The sequence below is a fragment of the Callorhinus ursinus genome, unplaced genomic scaffold (genome assembly GCF_003265705.2).
Source record: "Callorhinus ursinus isolate GAN/ISIS: 27379988/994484 unplaced genomic scaffold, GSC_fseal_2.0 scaffold6, whole genome shotgun sequence".
Classification (NCBI taxonomy): domain Eukaryota; kingdom Metazoa; phylum Chordata; class Mammalia; order Carnivora; family Otariidae; genus Callorhinus; species Callorhinus ursinus.
This window is the reverse complement of record NW_027397068.1, coordinates 40,952,298-40,977,975: the sequence shown is the minus strand read 5'-3', so window position 1 is coordinate 40,977,975 and position 25,678 is coordinate 40,952,298. Positions and strand designations below refer to the sequence as shown.

The window sequence follows — 25,678 nt, the reverse complement described above, 5'->3', positions numbered from 1 at the left end:
AACCAGTAGAAGATTATGCAGATATATATATATATATTTTTTTTTAAGATTATGCAGATATATTTATGTATTAAGAAATTCATTACAAGGAATTGGCCTCTGTGATTGTGGGGACTGGCTACGCAAGTCAGAACCCATAGGACAGTAGTCAGGCAGGGAAAATCACAGGCAAACTTGAATCTATGGGCAGGGATGAAAGCTATCATCCCCAGACAGAATTTCTTCCCTCTCTCCAGGAAACCTCATGATCCGGAATCATCTGCTCATTTAAAGTCTATGGATTAAGGATTTTAATTATTTCTGTAAAATACCTTCACGGCAAATCCAAGATTAGTGTTCATTTGAATGATGTGGGATAGTAGTTTAACCAAGTTGACACACAAATAAAATGATCACACTAAATATGTCTAAGATCATATCATTCCAGTGTTACTAATATAAAATCATTAATGAGATATTTCACATTCTTTTTTATACTAAGTCTTCATAATCCAGTATATACTTATACTTATGGCACATCTCAATTTGAACAAACTGCATATCATGTCCTTAATATTCACGTAAGTCCTGTGGCTACTGCCTAGGGCAGTATAGGTCTAGCTAGTGAAAGTGATTAAAGTGGTTATCTCACATCCTTAGACAGTTCTAAAGATATAAATTCTTTGTGTGTTGTGTGTTAAGTAAGATTTATGTTAGCTTTATTGTCTATAGCCTATAAGATACAACTTTACTGTGCCTTTGCAAATAAGGCACAGTTTCTTTAAAAACATAAAATTTTTCATCTGAGCCATGTGAGCATGTTCTTGGGGGCTCATTTTTGCCATACAGAGAGCATTTGGCACTGTCTAAAGACACTTCTTATAGTCATGACGGGGGGTGGAGCTACATGCATTTAACAGGTAGAGGCCAGGGATGCTGCTAAATACCAGAGCTTGCACAGAACAGCCCCACTCTACTCCCAAATAATGATTCACCCAACTCAGAAAAGATTGATGGTAAGTGTCCAGCAGATATCTGGAACACACACACACACACACACACACACACACACACACACACACACACACTTGGAGTAGGATTTGGAGACCTATAGAGAAGAGATTTTTTAAAAAAATGGTGAGAGAGGCAGAAAAATGGATTCCTATGGGTTTTGAAGATCTTTCCTTGAAACCTGGAGAAATTGTATCAGAGATGTGATTAAGTATCTTAACTCTTTTGTATCTCTATTGCCATATCAAAGTCAGGGATGGGATAAGGGTAAAGGGGTGGCTCTGTAAATAGTGTGATGCGGGATTCATGGGGCAGACAAGTGGGGATATTTTCACAGTGATGATTTACCTCCTTAACAGGTGAAAATCACTGTCTTTTCTGAAGATACTTAGGAATTTCTGACAGTTGGTCTTAATTTTAGACTTCTGGAAAAGTTACAAAAATGCAAATTCACATTTACAAATGGAGAATTTAAAATGTGTACAGTGATTAGAACCATCTCAGATCATCTGTGAAATAAAGTTGTGATAAATAAATAAGTAAAACTCATTAGCATTTTTCTAAGAAAAACCACGCTATTAAGTCACTTTTCTGAGGTAGTAATCATATCTGTAAACTCTAATATTTAATCTAGGTCTATCCAAATTAACTGCGAATTCAGAATTAACTTCATTTTCCAAGCCTTGGCGATGTATGTATACTGAAGCTAGCAGAAAATTAAATATATTTGTTAAAACCTGATATTTAGGAAAAAATGTAACAACTGACTTATTCCATGAAATGTGTCATATCTGCATGCAGTAATTATTGGTTAAATGCAATGCCAAATTCTGATTATAAACATAGCTTAGAGTCAATACTTCTGAGATATATTTCCTATTAGGTAGTTACAGTTCATTTCACAAATTCTTAATAATATGTAAAAATGAAATCTTCCTCAATCTAAATGACATTCTTACTAAGGATTCTTAATTGAATTGAGAGTAATTGAAAAAAAACATAATTATAGCTTGTGATCAATTTTAGCACTGAAAATGATGACAAAAATCCCCATTTATGTAAGTTTTTACGCTTTTTCAAATAACACTACTTTTGAGGTAAATCCAACTTTTTCCTTATTTCAATAAATGAGTGATTTATGTAGCAATATGTTCCAATGACTTTTTCCAGTTAGGACAAATTTAGACTTCATGGTAGAATTTTAAAGTTTAGATCATAGTTATAACTTATATTTTGTACATTTTCAAAAAAAGTTTTTAAATTACAAATTCTGTGTTTTCCTAGAAATACACAAAGAAAAGACTGAAAAGCAGGAGAAAACTGAAAGGAAAATACTAACTAAAGGTAATGGTTTAATTTCATGTTTATTCTTATTTTTATTTAGGATATATATTTTGTGTGCTCATATGGAAGAAAGGAAAATTTTCATGTCGAGTGTTCCCTTGTTTTAACATTTTTGATAGTGTTTAAATGAATACCTTTACTTCTCGGTTAATTTCAGGTATAAATACATAAGTAATATTTAATTGTTGGAATCAAAGTAACTTCAAAACATGTGACAATGTTTAAATTATTTACAACTGGTTTTTCCTTCTAAGATAGTACTATAAATATAATTATTGACTTACTAGTAAATACTTTTTCTTCTTTGAATATGTTACTGTAATAAGTCAAAGTTCATTTTTTTAACCTTGAATTTTTTATGCCATGCAGTACCTTTAAAGTCGTTGGCACAGAAATGCAGTCATTATATTGCCTTGCTGCACACTGCGATTGCCCCGCAGTGTTCGTATACAGCCTCAAGGGGTACATGGACAGTGACAACATGATGATTAATATCCCTTTCAACTCAACTGAATCCAGGAACTGCAATCTTGCATTAGAGGCATGTTAATAATGGCCAGCATTGTCTTGCTCATTTTACAAGCATCTCTTTTCTAGGAATGGCCCTTGTAGTCATAAAACTTTAAAGAAATGTATAGGAAACAAAAGCTTTCAAAGGGATGTATTTCTAAATATGCTCAGGATTCCCCAGTGATCAGCCTCGCATGCTTTTTAAGTGAGTCAGGGCAAAAATTAAAATCTCATAATTCCATATCACACAAATATGTGCTCTGGACAGAAAAGGAAATAATCTTTTTCTGGATAGAAATAGAATCTTGTCTAATATTTATTATGTCAAAACTCGCTAATGTAGGGCACCTGGGTGGCTCAGATGGATAAGCGTCTGCCTTCAGCTCAGGTCATGATCCCAGGGTCCTGGGATCGAGTCCTGCATCAGGCTCCCTGCTCAGTACAGAGCCTGCTTCTCCCTCTCCCCCTGCCATTCCCTCTGCTTGTGCTCTTCTGTCTATCTCTCTGTGAAATAAATAAATAAAATCTTAAAAAAAAAAAACCCGCTAGTGTAAAATTACCTGCAGTGAAGACCAAAGTTGCAAATAGTACAGTTTCAAATAATAGAAGTTCTACTTAACCCTAAATTATACCAATATGTGAATCTATATTAAAATGCCATTTTTAATATACTTTATGTACTTCCTTTTTGTGAAGAGCTTAAATCATTCTGCAGCTATAATGTCTTTAATCCTAATGTTTGAATTCAATCCAGATTGATCAGCCAATCCTTATACAATCAAGGACATTGAAGCTTACTCAATTGAAACCTATTTATATTTGTACTTAGGGAACTAATGTCTTCTTACTGTTCCCCTTCCTTTTTTGATCCCTAATTCCTTTGGTCAGGGAAATTGGACACAGCTCTTGAGTATGGATTAACTAAGCTAGCCCTGACTGAACTGGCTATGTGTTTCAATCTGCTGGAGGTTAAACAGAGACTCAACTGGTTCCACATGACTGGAGTCTCTGCTGTTTTATCTTGCAGACTGTACTATTAATTTAATAGCAGTGCTGCTGGAGTGGATGTGGTGATGCAGATGGCACCATTTACATTTTGGACCTGGCTCTATTAGAATCCTGCTGTTAAAGACTTTGAGCAGCGGGCTGTAGAGTGGGCTTATTAAACTAGTGAGTCTTGCATAATTAAAACAGTGAATTTGGCTGCAGTTTAAAATAAATTTCTCAAAGCCTGGGTTAGAGATTAGTACCTGAATAGATTCCCCGAATAGACCAAATATATTTTGGAAAGTGAATATTTCTCAAGAAAGAGAAAATGGAACTTCAACTGTTGAAGACTTAAATGGGCTTTCGAGGTAGTTTCTTCTTTCTGTATTTTTTCTGTGTCAGTATGAATGGAAGAGTCCATTTTACTACTTGGTTTCCTCATCCAGGTAGAATAATGCCTGCTTTTTATTTCCAGGTAGTTCAGTGAAAATAAATGTGGTTTTATAGCTATTCACATATGTAGATAAATATGTTTTCTATATGCCACATTTCGTATCAGTTATGGTTATATATGCTAGGTAGTTAGGAATTTACTTTTTTATCAAAATATCTGAACTCTTATAAGAAAAGACACAATATATCCAAGGTACTAATAGCCTGTGATGGTTATAGACATGCCAGCAAATATCTGAGTCTAAAACGCTGGTAAAAAAAATAAAAATAAGGAAAAAATAAAAAGCTGGTGAGTACTGGTGAAGCTGGGGGAGATAAAAATGTTGCTAGTGATAGAAGCTAGATCACACCCCATTGTCTCTCTTTGTCTTTCTCTCTTTTTTCCTCCTGTAAGGGATTTATATGGTATTCAGAAAGATTTTAGGAGTGTGAAAAGCCCTGGAACTCTGCATGTAGATGATTTACTCATCAGATGGAATATAGAAAACCATAGCATATGTAGTCCCAGAGAACATACATTTCCAAAATCATGCTGTATAAATATGTTATCTAATTCATTTTTAAAGTGTCAGTGAATTGGTTTCAATCCCCACTTCTTTTCATAACTTTTATAATTATCCACCTTATTGAGATGATTTTAATTCATGAAGCCAAGGTAACTTTTGTTCCTATTTTTTCCCTGTTTAATTTGTCAGATGTTTTTCTTAGGGAAAATGCACCAGTTTCATGGAACTGAGGAGCAAACCCTTTAACTCTTTTTTTTTTTTTTAAAGATTTTATTGATTCATCTGAGAGAGAGAGAGAGAGAGAGCCCAAGAGGGGGTAGGGTCAGAGGGAGAAGCAGACTCCCTGCCGATCAGGGAGCCCGATGCGGGACTCGATCCCAGCACTCCAGGATCATGACCTGAGCCGAAGGCAGTCGCCCAACCAACTGAGCCATCCAGACGCCCAAACCCTTTAATTCTTAACCTGGCAATAAGTACTTATCTTGATTTTAAGGCATAGCTCTGACATGTTAGTTAATGTTTACATTTTAATTAACCTTGGGTTTTTTTTCCTACTTAAAAGAAGTTGTAATTTATTTTATAAATATGATCACAGTAATGTCTGTACTTGTGACCTTATATTGAATTAATATAGTAATTCAGTGGACTATTCCATTTGTTTAAAAGAAATTTACAACCACATTTTAACTTTTCTTGGATTACCAAAGATGCTGTTCACCAAATTTTTGCTAATATAAATGGCCTTGATGGGCAGGTGGAATTCCATCATGCCAGAGGAGTTGTAGGCACTGAGTATTTTGCTGTGGCAGAAGTTAGCTTGAAGAATGCTGATTCCATTCCAAGGGGATGGCTTCTAATGGAAGATTTTATAGGTCAAAATGATCTTGCAGAATACACTCATATTTAAAGCCAAACATTTTAGAATATATTTCTGTCTAACCTCTAAGAACTAATTTCCAGATGGAGATGAATAAGGCAGTCTAGAGACCACAGCCCATGAGTAACTCAGGTGAAAGGATGATCATTGTGGAATGCAGAGCCACATGACAAATGACAAGAAATATTGGTCAGTCTCCTCTGGTAGTCCACAGTTTGGATATCCTTCATAGGTACAAATAACTATGTACACATAGGCCTTAAAAAAAAGATATACATTCATTGTAGGGAATTATAGAAACTAGTGCTATTTGTCATAAATTAAAGGTCCAAGTCATGATTGTTAAAGACCATTTCCCTGGCTCATGGTAAACACTCAGACATGTTTATTCAATAAGTAGCTAGGAGCATAGTATATGATTGTGACAAAAAAGGATGTCACCATTATTTTCTCCTACTTTTAGAAATGTCTTGAATTAACTTGAATTAATCTGAGTCAGAATCCAAATTTAGGAACTACTGCCTATGTAAACTTGGACAAGTTAATTCACTTTTGTTGCCTCTACTTTCTCATATGTAATATGGGTATGATACAGTTGTGAAGATTAAGTGATTATGAAATGCATATATGAAATTATTCGAAGAATTCTTGGCAAATTTAAATTTCAACAGTAACTATCAGTCAATTAACTAGTCCTCTTAATCACTACTGATTAGGTCAGTGACAATCCCTTGCAGATTTCTTATCGGCATTATTTCTCATCCTATATTTGGGACCACTTGATACCCATCTGATCATAGACTGAAGGAATTTAAGATCTGTCAACCCAAGATTCTGTAACACAACACTAAACTAACTTTATTGCCACTTCACCCCTGTATTTCTGCTTCCTTCCTAAAAAATCTTATACAAGCATTTATCTAATAAGAAACAAATACTGTACTTAATCTAGGCTTTCTAATGTTTTACTTAACCTTCATGGAAGAATCCAACATGGTAGCTACAAACCCACTTAAAACTAAGAATACTGAGGTTTATCTGAACTTAATGATTTTTCTCAATGTCTCATGTGTTTATTAAGTTGTAGAGCCAAATGTTAATCTCAGATTTCTCTAACTTAAGAACACGTGGCTTTCCCACTATCCCCGCCTTCCCATTTTCTTTCTTCTTTTTGGCTCCATTGTGTCTAAGGGTCTGTACTAGAATTTTCTCACAGCTAGACAATCTTGAATTTTTCTCTGAAGCCCCACGGTTGGAACCTTGTAATCTGCTAATCAACTTCACTGATCTGCTTGTACTTCCACAGAGCCTGAACTTGTCTTGCTTGATGGCCTCCCTGCATAGCAGGCATCATGTACTTAATAAACTGGATCCACCTCTAAGTCTCTTCACCATTACTGCTACACTTAACAAAATGAGAAATGAGACCTGACAGTACTTATTCTTTTGGTAGAAATGCCAAATGGGTGTGTTAGTTTCCTGTGGCTGCTGTAACAAATTGCCAAAAGTGGGGTGTCTTGAAACAATAGAAATTTATTATCTTATAGTTCTAGAGGCCAGAAATCTAAAATCAGTTTCACTGGGTCCAAATCAGGTTGTCATCAGAGCCAAACTACCTCAGGGACTCTAGGAGAGAATCTGTTCCTTGCCTCTTTTAGCTTCCGGGGCTGCTATACCTGGTTTGTGGTTGCATCACTCCAATCTCTGCCACTGTGGTCACAGTGCCTTCTCTTCCGTCGTCAAATCTTCCTCAGACTCCCTATTGCAAGGATATAGGGGGTTGCATTTAGGGCTCACCTAGATAATCTAGGATAATCTCCCTATCTCAAGATCCTTGATTTAATCACATTGCTAAATCCTTTTTTGCCATGTATGGTAACATTCACAGTTCCAGGGATTAAGACATAGATGCATTTTTTGGGGTCATTATTTAAACCACCCCACCGAGCTACACTTTAACAAGAGTACACACCAGTCAGATACTAGAAAGGACAGAGATAGCGAAGTACAAAATATAAGTATTTAAAGAGAGGAATCATAGGATGGCAAAATTGACCAAATTTACTATAGCAACACTGTCATAAGAGTTTTTATAAAACTTTAGCCATCAGCATAGCAAAAGTAAAGTGTAAAATTATTATTAGGGAATTCAAGTTTGGAGGAAGTATTCAGGTTTCTTTCCATTATTTTTGGTTTATTTTAGTAAGCCAGATATTTGTTCATTTGTTTCTTTTTGTTTTTTTCCTGATGAGGATATGTGAAGAGTTTAGTCATATTAGAAGTAGGATGACATTCATGTGTGGCCACGACAGTGCCATAATTTCCTTAAGATATTTTAATATAAACTCATTAAAAATTCATACTCAGTGTGCATGTACCTTAAATCAAAGACTTGAGAATGGCCTGAATACCTCAAGTATTTTTATATTGGATAATCTCTTCACATTTCATTTAAAACATTGATTAATTTAGTAGCCCAAGTGGTTAATTAATTTTGATATTTGAAAAGACTGAAGAAGTAGAGCGTGAAAAGTCTCTGGACCCTCCTACACAACTGTCATCTGACTTAACACAGATAACTAACAGACTTCTTTCACTCAGTGTATTTGAAGCCCGTGTGAAGTTCCACTGCACAGAATGTCTTCATCCCTCTGTATTATTGGTCACAGTAGTAGATATCCTACCCGCCCAGGCTATTCAAGCTGCAGAAGGAGGGGTCCTATTTGCCAGGGGTGGTATGGACTTGATGGACTTTAGAGTCATCTGGATAGTTTAAAAAAAAAAAATATATATATATATATATATATAGCCATTGCAGACTCCATTCTGGGACCATTAATGTTTTTGGGGAGGTGAGGCCAGGGTTTTAGTCAAACTCTTCTAATGATTCAAATGATTAGCCAGGGTTAGAATCGCTGTCAGTTAAACTCACGGTACAGTTCACAGCAGTTTCCAGTGACCAGGCTGTATTGTAAAATACTGTACATGTGGATGTCTTTGGGTGGGTCCTGCACCTACTGTTTACCATAGTCTTCACCACTCTTATCACTCCTGTGGTGGACATTTAATATGACTCATTTCAGAAGATATTTGAGTGACAGTCCTGCCATAAAAATCTTGGACTCTTTCGGCACAACAAGCGGTCCTGTTCCGTCCCTTGTCATACTTCCTCTTTACCATAATTTTCCTATTCTCACCTCTTCCACTGCTATCTCCTCCACAATCATTTCTCAGTTAGATTAAGACAGTCCTTCCTTCCTCCATCCCTCCTTCCCTCCCTCTCCCATCCTTCCTTCCTCCCTTCCTTCTTTCTTTTCATTAAGTAGGATCCATGCCCAGCATGGAGGCCAAATGGGACCTGAACTCATGACCCTGAGATCTGGACCTGAACTGAGATCAAGCACCAGCTGCTCAATTGACTGAGCCACCCAGGCGCTCTTAAGACAGTCATTTCTTAGCTGATTTCTCTGAATTACCCCTTAAGTTTGTGCTGATCATGACACTCACAGGCTTCAATCCAACTGTTGTCATCACAGTGCCTTAGAGATAAAAGCCTTATTTTCTACCATAGCGTAGAAGACTCTCCTCATATGATCAGTAATAGCCATAGAAATGTCCAGCTTTGTGTGCTTTTCCACATAACTTCCCTACTCTGAACCTCCTCCTCAACCCCCTCAATTCTCAACTTGGCGCCTGCTGCCCCCACCAGGACAGCACAGACCTACCCACAGTGCCTGTGCCTTAGGCAGCTGCACTGTTGAAGAGTCCCTAAACAGGCTCCAGTGCCATCTCACAGCTCTGTGCTTCTGTATGCACCCTTCTCTTCAGCCAGCAGGCCCTTCTTGTGGAGTCACTGGGCACGTCTCCTGTTCATTTCTTTGACTCTCAGATGGACCGTCACAGCAGGAACTATGTGTGTCTTCATGTATGTTCTAGGTCATTTTTTGTCATTTCCTCTTGTGATTCTGTGTTTTCTTATTTATAAACAAAGAGATGCGAGCCCAATGGTCTTTCAGATTCCTACCAGCTCTGAATTTGTGTGCTTATATCAAATTAAAAATGTCTCTAACGTCTAGCAAAGTACCCAACACATGAAACACATTCAATAAACATTGAAATAATGAATGAACTAACTAATGAAGCATTTATGTCCCTATTTTGTTAATCTCTACTGGACTCCTATTGACAATTTTTTCCTTGCACATTTCTATGTTTATTTTCAAATATATATAATTATTCAGCTTTAATTGGGCTATTGTAATGTCAAATTTATTCGGTCAGCAACAATTGAAGAATTTGATAGTAAGCTCCATATTAAAACAATGACAATCTGTAACATGTAATTAGGAAACACAATAAAATTTATAACATAATAATATAGATTAAAGTAATCCAGATTAATTTGGACAATTTTGGAAATGCAAAAAAGAAAGAAAAACAACCACAGTCAATTATCCAAAGATAAACACTAATATATTTTGTATTTTCTTCCATTTTTTTCTTTCATTTAGTTTTATTTATTGCATATTGCCTTGGGGTTTTTTGCAATTGCAAATTTTATTGTTATTTTTCAGATAATATTTGGGCTTTTATTTAACTATTAAACATGTCAATTTACTCCTAGAATAAACAAGAAGAGACTGGAACCTGGTTGGTAAATGTATAACTAGATGGGAGAACTTTATCCAAGATGGCTCCTAGACAAAAGGAGTTTTTTTGGGCGTTCAAAACAATAGGTATTTGCTACATCAACCTGAATTGCTTAGTGTTCAGGCGAAGAACTGACCTTAGGAGTGGGGAAGAAGTTCACATGGCAGAAGTGTATGCTGATTAATGGCATGTGGTCAACATCAAAGTGGACCAGTCAGTGGAAACGGGGTTATCCTCACAGGCAGCTATTGTAGATGGAAAAAACTGGTCATAGCCATTAGGCAACAATACACATTAAGTTATTCACAGTACTTAATTTGTGCCAAACACCATACGGGGCACTAAAAATTCAATAATGAATAAGACCTAGTCCAATGAGAGATCTAAAACAGCAAACACACAATTATACCATCATGTGAGTACTCCACAAACAGAGATCCTGGAGGAGACAACTGGCTGCCTCAGTTGCTGAGTAGGTCTAACTGCAGTTTTCTGGTAAAGCCTTAGAGGAATGGATGGCTTAAGATTTAGATGAACACTCTGGAACCTAAAATGGAAGACATAAGACCTAGGTCAAGGGTCAGTCTTCAAGGAACCAGGTGAGAACTTGGTTAGAAGAGCACAAGAGAACCTGAATGATTAGTATTGGTACTCGTTTCCTAGGGCTCCGGTAGCAAAGTATCAAAAACTGATTGGCTTAAAATAACAGAAATTTATTGTTTCAGAGTTACAGAGGTTGATTAAATTTATTTGCTACCATCAATTGAAAAATATAGTGCTTATATATTGTCTCCAACATCAAGATTTCAGCAGGATCGATTACCTCAAAAAGCTGTAAAGGAGAATCTATTCCATGCTTCTCCTACCTCCCGGTGGTTGGCTGGCAATCTTTGACTTGTAGATGAACCACTCCAATCTCTGCCTTCAGAGATGTTCTCCTTGCATCTCTGTTTCTTCCCTCTGTGCATATCAGTGTCTGTGTACAAATTTCCCCTTGTCATAAGGACTCCAGTCATATTGAATTAAAGACCACTGTAATGACTTCATTTTAACCTGATTACATCTCAAAGGCTATTTCCAACTAAGGTCACATTCTGAGGTACTGGATTAGGACTTCAACACATCTTTTGAGACTATGCAATTCAATGCATAACAGTCTCGCATGAGTCAGAAGAAGATTTTTTTAAAAGGGTAATTTAGAATAATAATCCTGATTGACTGGTTTAGGGTTGTTTCTGGGAAACCATTATAGGACTGGAATCATAGGCTGGCAAAGGATTTTGCTGAAGATGATGATCAAAAGCCAAAGAGGACAGGACCTTAAAATGTATCTAAAGATCCTGGAGCCCCTTATAAAGATGCTCTCAGAGACTACAAACTGATTTAGTCCGTCTGTATTGTATAAACTTTTACTTTTGCCCTCTCTGCACCATACTTAATTGACCCTTTAAAGTACCACATATATTTCCTTTGTCTCTCTGGCAGCTGTGAAAGATAAACCTGGAAAGTGGGAGGCAAGAAGGCTCCTCACAAAGCTGTATGTCACCTCCATAGTGATTGCTTACTTTGGAGGAGTTGATTACAGTTCTGACGGTAGCCACGGAGCCCCGTTTGAAGGGGACATTACCCACACAATTCAATCAGATTTGAGAGTAAAAATAATATTTTGGAACTTAAATATGTACTTTGCGATCTGGAGGATATATCAGATGAGCTTTATATCTTTGGGTAATTGGCCTAATCTGCATTTTAATACATAAACAAATGTAATTTTATTGTGAAAAAGAAGTGTGTATATTATTGCAGGGTGGACTGTGGATAACATGCTTGGAGACTCCAGCCAGCACACTTTGGCTCATAAGAACAAGTTTCTAGGCTGCACAGATCTGCCTGGACAAGGTAGCATAGTTTTGGAGGAAGAGTACTAGTTTGGAAATCTGATCATGATATTCTTACTCTTCTCTGCTGTAGACTCTTTTGAGGCAGTGTTTTCTTATCCAGGGACAAAGAAGTTCAGGCTAATGGATCTCTTAGGTTCTTATCAGCTCTAAAATTGTGTGCTTATTTTAAATTAAAAAATGATAAAATAATCCTTTAGGAAGAATGAGTAACATAATCTTTGACAGTCTCTCTACTCAAGAGTGCTTTCCTATTGAGTTCATCATTATCGCTTAGAATGTGTAGGTCATCTTGCCTTAGCACAGAATGGAAATTCTATAGATTAGTTACAAAAATAAATAAATAAAAACATACAGAGACATGCATACTGACCAAGAGACAGATTTTTTTAAAAGATTTTATTTATTTTTTTTACAGAGAGAGATACAACGAAAGAGAGAACACAAGCAGGGGGAGTGGGAGAGGGAGAAGGAGGCTCCCCGCTGAGCAGGGAGCCCGATGCAGGACTTGATTCCAGGATCCTGGGATCATGACCTGAGCCAAAGGCAGACATTTAACGACTGAGCCACCCAGGTGCCCCACGACATCTGACATTTTGTTTAGTGTTGGCTAAAGCCTCTTCAAATTAATACTGAATAAATTTTGATGCCAAACTTTTGATTTTTTCCAACTAAGAACAGAGAGATAAGCAAAGAGCTCAACCAACCTGGCCCTGAATGCCTACTGCTTGGCCCCTAGGGAAGGTTTGCCTGATAAGAACCTCAGGGTCAGGTGCACTATGAGCTCTGGTACATTCAGAAAAGGACACAGGGCCTGTTTGGCAGGTTGCCAGGGCCAAGCTCTGTAAAAGCACAGAGCACAGCTTGCAGAGTGCTGGAGAGGGACCACATGGGATGGGCAAGAGACTGCAGCAGAGTTAAGTTGAGCCGAATGTTCTGGTCAGGGAAAGGTCAGAGTCTGGGCAAGTGCAGGAACAGCAGGGCCATGCCAACTCCGATGCCAAACATCAGGGCCAGTCCAACTGGTGGATTCCATTTGTTTTTAATTATCAGTATACCGAAGGGACTTTTGTTTCTTGTAAATAAGGATGACAAACAAATTAAGCTCCAGCAGGTGCAACAAGCTTATTTTGTCCTGAGCTAAAAGCGTCCTAGCTAAGATGTAACTTGCCAAACAGAGCTGATGACAAGGAAAGTACTTTTTTCTTCTAGCATATGAGAACTGGTTGTAGTTTCTATGCAAAGAGGAGGTGCACTAGCAAATGAAGTTGTTGTGGCAAATTCTTTATTTTTTTTTATTTTAACGTGATTATTAAGGCAGTTACTGATGGTTGCATTGTTTTGATAAATGAAATTTTAAAACTTCGTGTCTGAGCTCCGTCTTGCCAAAGTTTGAAGTTTTCATCCAAGAAGCATTAGTGGCTGTCTGCCATTTTGAACGGCTCCCTAGAGCACATGGGTCCAGCTGTTCCACTGAGCAATGTTATGGCACCATTTCTGTGGGGGATAATGAAATTCCAGCATACAGGATTGTGTCTGTAAATCAAAACTTAGACTGTGAGGAACCAGATTTTCCCCCAGGGTAACAGGAATGAGGCATTAATATGCTAATTTGAGTTTGAATTCAGCCCCCTTGCTCTTTTGATTTTGTATTAATTCCTCCATTTATGCCTGTGCACACGTCAGCCAGAAAATCCTTTAGTGGAATGGACAACCAGCTGTCTGAGGTGGGTGAGGTCTGGTCCCTCACAGAAGCAGAGACACAGATTAGGTGTTCTCCTGGGGATCCTGCCAATCAGGTTCCAAAAGCACAGCTTATCTCATGCAAACTTGGTTCCCCCTAGAGAACTTTTAAAAGAGGCTTTGTTTTTGCCAAGATTCTCCTTTGGTTTTTAGCTTAATTAATAGTGATCCAAAAGAACCAAAATAAGCTACTGGTGGTCATGTGTGAATGCTGATGTCCTCTGTTTATTTTGTGAGATATTTATATTGAGCTTAGTAACTCAGAAGCACCTAAAAGGACTATTAAACATAAGGAAAAAATGATGCCTAGATGTTCTAAGGTGTATTTTTTTCTTTTGTTTCTCAGTGGGTTTTGATTATTTAAGAAATTTTGATAAGTTGTAAAATTTTTGATGGCCAGAAGCAAGCAGTGCTTATAATATCTACACCATATCGTTAATAAATAGAATTGTATTAGAAGATGAAAGTAGTTTTTCTTATAATATTTTAAAATTTGGCTCCCTCAAAGAAAAATCTATTAAAACTCCACTATGGGGCAGACATCATGTGATGAGCCAGGGATAAACAATAAAATAACATGGTGTAGTCTTTAAAGAGATTTCACCTACTAGGGAGTCAGATATAGGAACAATGGCAGTATTATTATTTAATTGTTGAAATGGAATTATGCACATGGTCCTGTTGGTGTATGAAATAAGTAGAGATCAAAGAACATTTCACAGTGGAGGAGGCAAGTGAGTCAGGACTGAAAGGGCGCATTGACAAGGGGAAGTGTGGGAGTAGAAATTCTAGGTGGAAGGCACAGGCAAGGAGAGAGAAGGGTACGTGGTATGCGTGCGGAGCTACAATCATTTTGCTATAACTGCAATGTAAAGTTCAAGGGGAAATTCATGGAGATAAGATTGCATTGATGAGCAAATACCAAATCATTAAAGCAACAAAATATTTTTAGATTTCATATAGCACCTACTATGTAATAGATACCATGCTAGGCCATGAGGGCGATCCTAATGTATGTAACAGGTCAATAGTATAATAGGATTTTCCTGTTAGAAAGGTTACTCTGAGAGAGAAAAATCTCAATCTAAAGGTTCAAGAGAATAGTTAGACTAGTATTATAACAATATTTGCAGTAAGAATATAGCAAGAAGGGCATTCTACTGCAAATTTTAAAATGGTCTCTTTCCCTTTTACCTTCCCATTCCCTTACTAGATTAATTCTTCTCACCTTTCACATCTTTAAATGTCACTTCTACCAAGGGACATTCCCTAAATACACAGACTAGTGTAGGTCTCTGAATGCTACCTGATTATTTCCTTCATGGCAATTATACCAAGTGCCATTAACTACTTTTGCAGTTGTTTGTCTAACTTCCATTACTCCTCAGCTTGTTGACATCACAATGACAGGGATAGAGTCCGTCTTGCCTAGCAATCTTTAGCACATAGGTGCTTTCTTTGTTTTTGTGTAAATAAATGACAGGTGAAGAATGTAATATTGGATAAAAAAAAAAAGATGTGTAAGAAGAACATTGACAGGTAGATTGAAAGAGGTTGGCAAATGAACAAAAGTGGAAAATGAGAGATGAATCCTGGATGACTCCCTTGTTTCTAGTCTGACAACTGGACATGCTATTAATAAGAGTTATGACTAAATTGTGGAGAAAGATTTTTACTTAAATTTGAGCCCTACTGCATTAATTAATTGAATCACAGCTCATAGTAAATTAAATTTAGTTTTCTTTAAAAGGATTTGGTGTCGTTCTAGTCTCATGCCAGTATATTTTTCAAAATTTTTAGTGTGAATGTTTCTGTAGAAGAGTAACACGGACAATTTATGTTGATTATACTTCGCATAGATTCAGAAAATTATTTCTCTGTATTTCTGTCTTTATATTTTGATGTTTCTCCAGGGTTGAGCTGGGCTTCTTTGGCATATAGCATGATACATTTTTAAAGTTTTCTACTACATGGTATTGAAGTTAAAGGTTTGGAGAAGCTGAGGTCTATTCTTACCTTTGCAATCAGACCTGGTTTTGGTACAAGTTCGTGCTTGGATATGAAATGAAAGTAGAAATAAAAAATTTATAGTTACCTTAATATTTAAACATCTAAATATGTAAAACCTCATTCCAGTTAAAAAATTTTTTCAAAAGCAGCAGATAACATTTTGACATCAAAAATTGCCATGCAAACATTTCATTATTTATTCCCTTTATTTAAGTGAAAAAGTATTGTCTGTTTCTTTCCAGTTGCACACCGAGAAAAAGAAAAAGTAAAAGAAAAAGAAAAATCTGCAAAGAAAGGTATGGAGTTATTCTTACTCTGTTCTTACACATTGGCCCCTCCCCCTTTTGAACTCTTCTTTTTTACATCGGATTTTTAAAAATTATATTGTGATATTTTCCTTAGAATTGAATCTATAAAGAGTAATTCCTAGGTTGAGACTCAAACTCTGTTACCAATTTACTCTCTAGAAATGTATCTTTTTTTCTCCTGGCAGTTGTGAGACTGCCTTAGCCAACAATGAGGATATTATTTCACAAAATATTTGTCCATTTGATAGGTAAGAAAGTATACTTCCTTACTTTAACTTGCATTCTTTGATTACCTATAGGACTGGAATTTTTTAAAAAATTTAATTTGTATGTATTTGTTTAGAATCTGCAATGCAGACTCCTTGTTTAACAAATACAGAGACATTGTGAAAAGCTTCCTTCTGCCTGTTCTCAGCCTTCCAGATCCCATTCCATCCTACCCACACATACACACAATAAACCACTTTTATGAGTTTTACGTGCATCTTTCAAAGCCTCAATATGCATTCATAAGATAATATAGATTACTGTTTCTCCCTGTTTTTTTTTACGCAAAATTTAATGTGTCCTATATTCTGGCTTTTGTAATTTAATAATATACTTTAGAGATCTTTCTGTATCAGTAAGTGGATATTTTCCTAATTCTTTTTAAAAAAAAGCTTCATGGTATTTAAATGGAGATATTTTCTTCCATGATATATTTAAACTGCTTATTATTTGTAGATTGAAGTTTTTAAATATGAATTTTAGCGAAGTCTATTTCTTATTTAAGTGTTCACATTCATTACCCATTTCTCCTGATAATATTTGTGCATGTCATTTGGGTATATTTTCCTGGTCTGTCACTTTTTCAGATATTTTTCTCAGGTTTTGTATTTAAAGTTAGGGTTTCTGTCTGCGGGAATAGACAGAAAAATATATGGTGGTTTGGGAAACTACCAAACCACACACAGTTTAATACATTTGAACAGTGGCTAACCTGCACATGCTTCTGTATGTCTCAGGGTTCCTTTACTTAATAGAAGTTAGTGAAATAAATTCATATTGATTTATTAATTTATTACATAATGATGAAAAGGTATAATGTTTCAGATATCGTGTCAAATCCTATTCAATTAAGAAGCTACACTCGATCAGTAATCATTTGTGATTATGTTATACTTTACTGGTTGTTCTCTACCAAAGATGCTATTTCTTAGGGATTGATTATTTAGAAAAACCTTCATTAGAGTGAAGGACATTTGGTAAAGCAGGGATGAGAAATCCTAAGCATTTTTTTAATGCATAAGATAGTCCCTTATAGTAAGATATTATTTCCCCAAATGTCAATTATGTCCTTGTTGTGAAACACTGTTATGAATCAAAGCTCTAATTCTGATTTAAATATTTATCTTAATTAATCATAAAGAGATGCTTCTTCCTGATAAAATAACATCTTTTGATGTTATCAAATAATTTGATGTTATCAAATTATTATAAATTTGCTCTCTCAGTTCGTCTTTCCTGAAAACTTTATCTATTTAGAATAATAACTTTAAAAAGGAGAGTGAGACTAGCTTTCAAAATGCTTTCTAAATCTTAATGCCAAGTATTTTAAATTGGATTTTAAACAGTTATTATTACATTAGTACCTTTTTATTTCTAAATCAGGCTTATTAATGTCATCCATCTTCAAAATAGTTCATGATTTTGATGGTTATAAAAATTGAGGTAAAGAGAAAGCTTGGTCTTGAAATCTACTTAAAAGTATGTACTAATATAAAATTTTCTGTTTAAGCAACTCACAAGGAAAAAAGTGAGAAAAAAGAAAAACCAGAAACAAAGACAATGGCAAAAGGTAACTTTTCCGTTTATTCTTTCCTTCCTTCCCTTCTTCCTTCCTTCTTTCTTTCTTTCTTTCTTTCTTTCTTTCTTTCTTTCTTTCTTTCTTTCTTTCTTTCTTTCTTTTTCTTTCTTTTTCATACCCATCATGGACTCCAACACAGGGTTTGAACTTATAATGCTGAGATCAAGACCTGAACTGAGATTGAGTTGGACACTTTACCCAATGAGCCACCCAGGCGCCACCCCCTTTATTATTTCTATAACTGAATTATTTTTATTGAAAAGATTATATTTTGGGTGTCAGAGAACTGGATGATTATAAGCATTCAGCATTTCCTTTACATAAAAATTAATTTGGTCTTACATTTAAAATTTAATATTTTAAAGAACAATAAAACTAAATATTTAAAATAATAGAGCCTCTGAACATGTGAGAAGAAGTTGAAAGGCTTTTCCACATGTGGTGGGAAGAATTTGGAACCCCAAGACCTTTACCACTTGCTGTCATCCCCATAGGTATATTATATTACATGGCAAAGAGCACTTTGTAGTATTTAAGGTTGATCTAAAATACAGAGATTATCCTGGATTATTCAAGTAGGCTCAATGTAATCTCATGAATCTTTAAAGCATAGATATGTGACACAAGAGAAAGAAAGATTTGAAGTGTGAGAAGGATTTGCCCCCCATTGCTGGCTTGAAAATAGAGGGGAGCATGTGGACAACGTAAAAAGAATTTTGTCAGCAGGTTGAATAAATTGACTCTTCCCCAGAGCTTCCAGTAAAAAATGCAGCTCTGTTGGCAATTTGATTTTAGCCCTGTGAACCTGTGAACCTTAAGCAGAAAACTTAGTTGAGCCACATTGTGCCAAGACTTTTGAACTTTGGAAATCGGGAGATATTAAATGGATATTGTGTTAAGCAGCTAAGTTTGTAGTAATTTGCTACTGTAGAGATAGGAAAGTAGCACAACATAGTTGGTTTACAGCTTTTGACCAGTAGTACACTACGAGTTAATTTTAGAAGATTCAAATTCGGATTTATTTTCTTCAAGAAGAAAGGATAATGCATATATCTTGATTGATATTTTAAGCCATTGAAGACCAAAAGTATCTTAATAATATACCCCCCCAAAAAACAATTAGAATATCAATGTAATGTTATGTATTTTGGAGGATTCCAAAAATACTAAATTAAAAATTTCATATTCTCAATTTATTTGCCAATTGTTTGATGTTAAAATATGGATTCTGATAGTTCAATCTTATGTCCTGAATTTAAATTTCCTCTTCCTATTTTAAAATATAGGTTTTATGTGACCAGTACATTTTAGAAATCTCAATTGAGTGTTTTCAAGGGACTAATTCAAATAAACATTGGAATCTACTTTCAAAATTCAATGTGTTTACCTACACAATGCAAAATAATTAAATATTTGAGGCAGATATATTTTTACTAAATTTTTCATGAGATAACCAAATATCATTTTATTAAGATAGATGGATTATAAACTAAGATTGTTTCCTGGAAGGTAGCATGAATTTAGTCTTAAGATGAAATTTATAATTAAATATATATTATTATATTCTATTTGGTTCTCTTCTTTTGGACAGATTTGAAGGAAAATAAATTCATATATATATGAAATCTTACAGCTGGTAGGGATGTTAGAGACCATCTTACCTAATTTCCTAACTAAACAAATGAAGAAACTGACCTTTAGGGAGAAAAAACAATTTTCGCAGATTATATAACTAGTATGCAATTAAACTAAGACAAAACCCCAAGTGAACTGAGTAAAAGTCTAGTATTCTTTCCAAAGATAAATAAAGGTCTTCAAGCATCAATTATTCCTTCAAAAATATCTATTTAATACGGTACTAGTTATTTATTGCTATGAAAAAATTACCACAAATTTAGAAACTTAGGTCAACACACATTAATTATGTCAGCTTTTGTGGGTCAAAACTCTGGGCATGGCTTAGCTTGGTCCTCGGCTTCACGATGTCTCACAAGACTGTAATCAATGTATTAACAAAGCTACAGTCCCATCTGAAGGATCAACTGGGGAAGGACAATTTCCAAGTTCATTACATGATTGTTGGCAAGATTCAGTTCTTCAAAACCTGTTGAATCAGGGCCTCCATGCTTTCTGACTGTTGGCTGGAAGCCATTCTCAGTTCCTTGCCACATGAGTCTCACTAATATATAGCTGGCTTCATCAAACTTAACAAGAGAGAGAATCATCTAGTAAAACAGAGATAATCTTATGTAGAATAATCATGGAAGTCACATGTTATTGGTTAGCAGCAAATGCATTGGCCAGCCCATATTCAAGGGGAGAAGATGACATAAGCATATGAATACCAGAAAGTGGAGGTCACGGGCAGGCCATCTTGAGTCAGCCTGGCCTGCCACAAATCACAAATATTTTATTTACATACTTATATTCTTATCAGGAGATACATGTAGGCAACCTATATATGTATATACATATATGTATATACACACACCCAAATATGTATAGGCAAATATGTATATGTATAGGCAACCTATATATGTATATACATGTATGTATATACACATGTATATATACATACATGTATATACACACCCAAATATGTTTCCTTTTTATTTTATGTATGTATATATACATTATGTTAAGAACATAGGAAATACATAAGAAATTATCTTTGTGTAATGGGTAATTTGGGGGAAAACAGAATAAGATTGAAAAGGTATTCATTATAGTGTATGATAATTAAGTTAGAAACAAAGATAACCTATTGTATTTGAGAGGTATGACCAGAGTTAAAGTAAAATCTCCCTCTGAAGACTTTGATTGCCAGAGGCACTCCCGTGAAACACAGCACATTTTATAATCTGTTTCAAGCACAGCATTTCCAAGAGCAGCAACTCTCTGTTCCTCCCTGGTACATGTGTAGGACCTCATATTATTGTGAAAACTAGCCTATTCCTATAGTTCTTTAAAAATAACAAAGACAGGGAAGAAGTAGAAGAAGAGATGATGGCAAGAGAAGTAAGTGGAGTAAGCCAAGTCCAGGCCAGCCTGTCGAACTGTCTGGAAAATGATGATCTTCAGATATGTGTGTATTTGATGAAGTAGGGGCGGTTACTACTTATTGATCACTTTCAGAAGACTTTCTATTGTTCTCACTGGTTTCTGTATATGTATATCTCCCTCCATATGTCTTAAAGTACATTTTGAAATCATCCTCAGAGATTAATATGAATAATATTATGCAATTTACTGTAATGAGGAAATGGGTTAGTCATTTTGCTTCTACTGCTTCTACTTCTGCCTTATTAGTTGCACCATGTTTGGCAAATGGTTTTTCATTCCTAGATTTCTCATCTGTAAAATGAGTATAATATAGTAGTTCTTTCTATACATCAAACTCTAAGTTCTAGGAAAACTCTAATGAGCTCTAGGAATTCAGGATATGAGGATTTAATATTAGAAATTCCAATGTACTTCTTTTGCAGTGTACAAATTCTTTTGTTCACATTATTTTACTTATCCTCACAGCTTCCTTAAAGGAAAAAATAGCTCCAGTGGTAATTTTTTTTTTAATGAGGAAAACTGAGAAACAGAGAGATGAAGCAGTTGGCAGTTCTTTAATGAATGAGTTGAAATTTGTCATATCCTAACTCCAAAAGTGAATAGTATGTTAATATGTTTATTGGATAATGTGATTTCCCTACTTTGGCATTAGACATTTTGATTCTAGTACAGTCACTAATGGGCAAGGCTAATTCCCAAGTGAATTAAATATACTGATGTCTTTCTTTTAACTAGAACATCTTATTTTTTATTTGACAAAAATCATAAATTAAATATCCTCCTAAACAGAACTGGGTGATTGGAATACAGGCGTGACAATACATTTTGCTTTATCATTCCTTAGTGAGCTCCTCAATCCAAATGTCAGTTAAATTCTTAAAAAAAAAAAAAGGAAAAAAGAAACAACAACAGGAAAAGTATTTCGACATAAAATTTAAGAACACCTACCCATTTGATAAAAATGAATAGCAGTTCAATGTTGCTTTAGTTTCACGGTATTTACCCTGTTATATCCACATCATTGTTGAGTTCTTACCCATTTTAATGTGGGGTAAACTTACTTGTTTCAAATATGAAGCTCACTGACAAATGTCTAAAAGAGGTAAGGAAAATTTTGTTATTTTTATACTTAAAACCATTGATAAAAATGAGTTTGTTTTAGATGTGGCCTTGAAGAAGATTATCTTTGCTCATTTACAAATTATTATGGCATTAAAGGTAGATCTGAATTTCATATATTTTAATTCCATGGTGTGAAGTTATGGTTAAATCAAGAGCTACTTACAAGTGGGTAGGTGTCATTTAATGTAACAAAAATTACAATTTCACACACAAAAAAGTATAAGCAAGAAAAATTTGGCAAATTTTTCAAGTTTTGTCAAGTTCATTTTAAACACGTTTACATATGCAATCTGTTTATTGTACAGTGAAACATGTACTGTTCTCTCTTCTTGATCAAACGTGCTAATTCAGTAAACATTTATTTTGTGTTTTCCCTGAAAAAATCACTGTGCTAGACATGATGATGCCACAAAAATGAATAACATAGTTCCTATCCTCAAGTTGCTCTGTCTGGTAAGGAAGAGCGATGTGTGAACAATCATTTGTAATACAAGATATATAATGGGGAGAAGCAGATGTGCTTTAATAAAAATTGAGGCAAACTGAAGCTCAGGTGAAGGAAAGATTAATTCCAATGGCCGTGCCCTTTGTTCCATATGCACTGAGCGCAAAGAAATTTATATATGCGGAAAACACAGCAACCATAAAAAATGAAGCCTGGAGATGTTTGACATGTAGAAAATGCATGAGACATTCAAGAAAAAGAAAGTAGTCTAGTGGAGGAAGAAATTTTGGAAAGGTGCTATGAGAGGAGAGATAGGAGGAAACCAGCTCTGGGTGCCTGGGTGGCTCAGTGGTTAAGCGACTGCCTTTGGCTCAGATCATGATCCTGGAGTCCTGGGATCGAGTCCCACATTGGGCTCCCTGCTCGGCAGGGAGTCTTTTTCTCCCTCTGACCCTCTTCCCTCTCGTGCTCTCTATCTCTCATTCTCTCTCTCTCGAATAAATAAATACAATCTTTAAAAAAAAAAAGGATGAAACCCGATCTTGCAGGATTTTAAACGCCATCCTAACCTTTTTTATCCTGCTAATCTTCAGAGCTCCAGCAACTCGCTCTGAGCCCACGCCATGCTAAGCTCTCTGGAAGAGTTCGTTAGGTGAACATTGATGAATTGTGTGAGTCTGAGGTGTTGCTGGCATCTCAGGGGAACTTCCTCTGTAGCCAGAAATTAATAAATATTTGGTGTGAGGTTTTGGAATTATGTTGATTTAAAGTCATTTGCAGAGAGCTGATGGTTTCAGTCACAGAAATCTATGAATCTGCTGTAGGAAAGAGCACTAGCCAACAAAGGAAATTTAAAAATGGTTTAAAAGAAGTAGAAGAAAATCCCCAATTGAATATAGTTACAGAAGCCACAGAGACATTGGGAATTTGTGGAGTAATTGGATGAGTTTTGTATAAGAGTTTTATGTCTAAGCAACTTTGGAAAACAGTGCATAGAATAATCTCCCTTTTTGAAGATTTTCAATAGACTCTAGCTTTGAGAAATTTCATAGTGAAAAAAACTGATTTAACTTCGTTTCCAAATTTCTTTGATCATAGGAATATCCTTATACTTTTAACATAGTAGCATCATCTTCCTGCAAAGTTTCTGAGAAACAGTGCTTTGGGAAGTTTGGTTCATTCAATTAAATGCAGTACCACTGATGATTTTGGTTTTGTAAGCATCAGACATTATCATTTTCATTCTTCTCTTCGTGGGACCTCATAATTTCATCTTGCATTAGTCTCAAATTATTGCTTAACGTACTAAAGCAAAAAAACTTGATTATAATATTTTCATCAAATTTTTCAACATGAGTGACAATAAAGCCTATCCGTTACATTGACAAATGACGTGAGAGAGTCACATGGCAATAGACTTATCGTGGTGTCTATTGATTATGTGTGGTCCCATAGAATAAATCATGTCCAGTGTGTAGCATCTATATAAACAATTCCCCACAAATGTGTGCTGTATTATTATTGCTTTTTGTAAAATACTTGAAAAGTTTCACAAACTGATTAGTTCACATTTCTAGTTCCTTCCTCCCAAATGCATAGAATATCATATTAAGAATATGTGTGTGTAGAATATATATATGCATGTATGTTGTGATTAACATATTTTCTAATTTAAAGCCCTTTCTGTTCACTAGGATATATGTAAGGGTTTTAAAAGTGATTAGAATTATTATTTCAGACTTAAGATAAGCAGGAGGTAATATTGCATTTTCTGCTCTCTTTCCATCTCCTTTAAAGTCAAGTCGTTAGAGCCTGAGTGTTTCTGAGGTATCCTTTAATGGATTTTATTGTTTCATTTCTCTTAGTCACTACCCGTGCAAGTGATTTCACCTTTATACCCCCAAGAGTTATTTTTTAAAAATACTATGTTTAGTTTCTTGAATGACTTTTAAGATATTTGTGTTGTGGAACAAAAAGATTATATCCTTCTAAAAAGGCTCTTTGGTATGGGCTTGCCTTTCACTGAACATGCCTGTATATACATCCCTTGTGTATTTCAAATGGCTCCTTATTGATATGCTAATCTGGTAGCTACCTAAAAGGCAATGTTTTCATGTACAAATTAAGAAAGTGTCCAACTTGTAAGTGAGCTACTTTTTTTTAAGTACTCTAACATGTCACTTCATAGACAATATAAAAATTAGATAATAATAGTCACAAGTATGTATATCAGGGCTGCTATTTTTTCCATTGTTTTTCTTTTCTTTCTTTTTTAAATTGTTCTTAGCAACCAATGAAAGATGAAATGCTGTGTTGCTAAATAAACAAAAATAATCCAACTTGTCTTTAACTCTGCATAGAAGAGAGGAAAGCCAAGGCGGAAGAGAAGATTAAAAAGGAAGTGAAAGGTGGGAAACAAGAGAAAGTGAAGCCAAGAGCTGGAAAAGTCAAAGAAGTACAGAAAACACCACCTAAGCCCAAAGAGAAGGAGGGGAAAGAGTCTGCGGCTGTGTCCCAGCATGAACAGAAAGGTAAACATTCAGAGGAGGTGGCCCGAGGTCCTAAGAGAACATTGGGCAAGAAGCAGATACAGTGAAATTAAAAACTCAAAAAGACCGAGATCAGACTTCAAATGGGAGAAAAAGACTTGTATAAGCAAATATATCTGAAAGGAAATGCAATAAGTGGGAATTAAAATTCGTTTATGGAAGACTAAAATGTATTCACGTATCTTAAAGATGCATTTTGAAATTTTTAAAAGAGGATTTGAGTTAGTTATCTGAAGTTATTTGAAGGCTGAAGATGAATGTTAAATTCCTGAGACACAGGATTTCTTTTTTTAAATTTTTTATTGTTATGTTAATCACATACATTACATTACATCATTAGTTTTCGATGCAGTGTTCCATGATTCATTGTTTGTGCA

The 25,678-nt window shown here is 35.3% G+C and overlaps 2 protein-coding genes across 3 annotated transcripts in view; one reads left to right on the top strand and one right to left on the bottom strand.

Moving 5' to 3' along the window:
* The window catches only part of CLVS2 (clavesin 2), a 502,444-nt gene that overhangs the window by 42,711 nt on the left and 434,055 nt on the right, over positions 1-25,678 (bottom strand). The gene's annotated exons all lie outside the window — the stretch shown is intronic.
* Positions 1-25,678, top strand: part of TRDN (triadin) — a 356,769-nt gene that overhangs the window by 87,611 nt on the left and 243,480 nt on the right. For both annotated transcript variants that reach the window (XM_073893863.1, XM_073893862.1), the window contains exons 5-8: positions 2,275-2,334; positions 16,211-16,264; positions 18,054-18,113; positions 25,113-25,283. In XM_073893863.1, the coding sequence (XP_073749964.1) occupies positions 2,275-2,334; positions 16,211-16,264; positions 18,054-18,113; positions 25,113-25,283 (345 nt within the window). The remainder of the gene's footprint in view (positions 1-2,274; positions 2,335-16,210; positions 16,265-18,053; positions 18,114-25,112; positions 25,284-25,678) is intronic.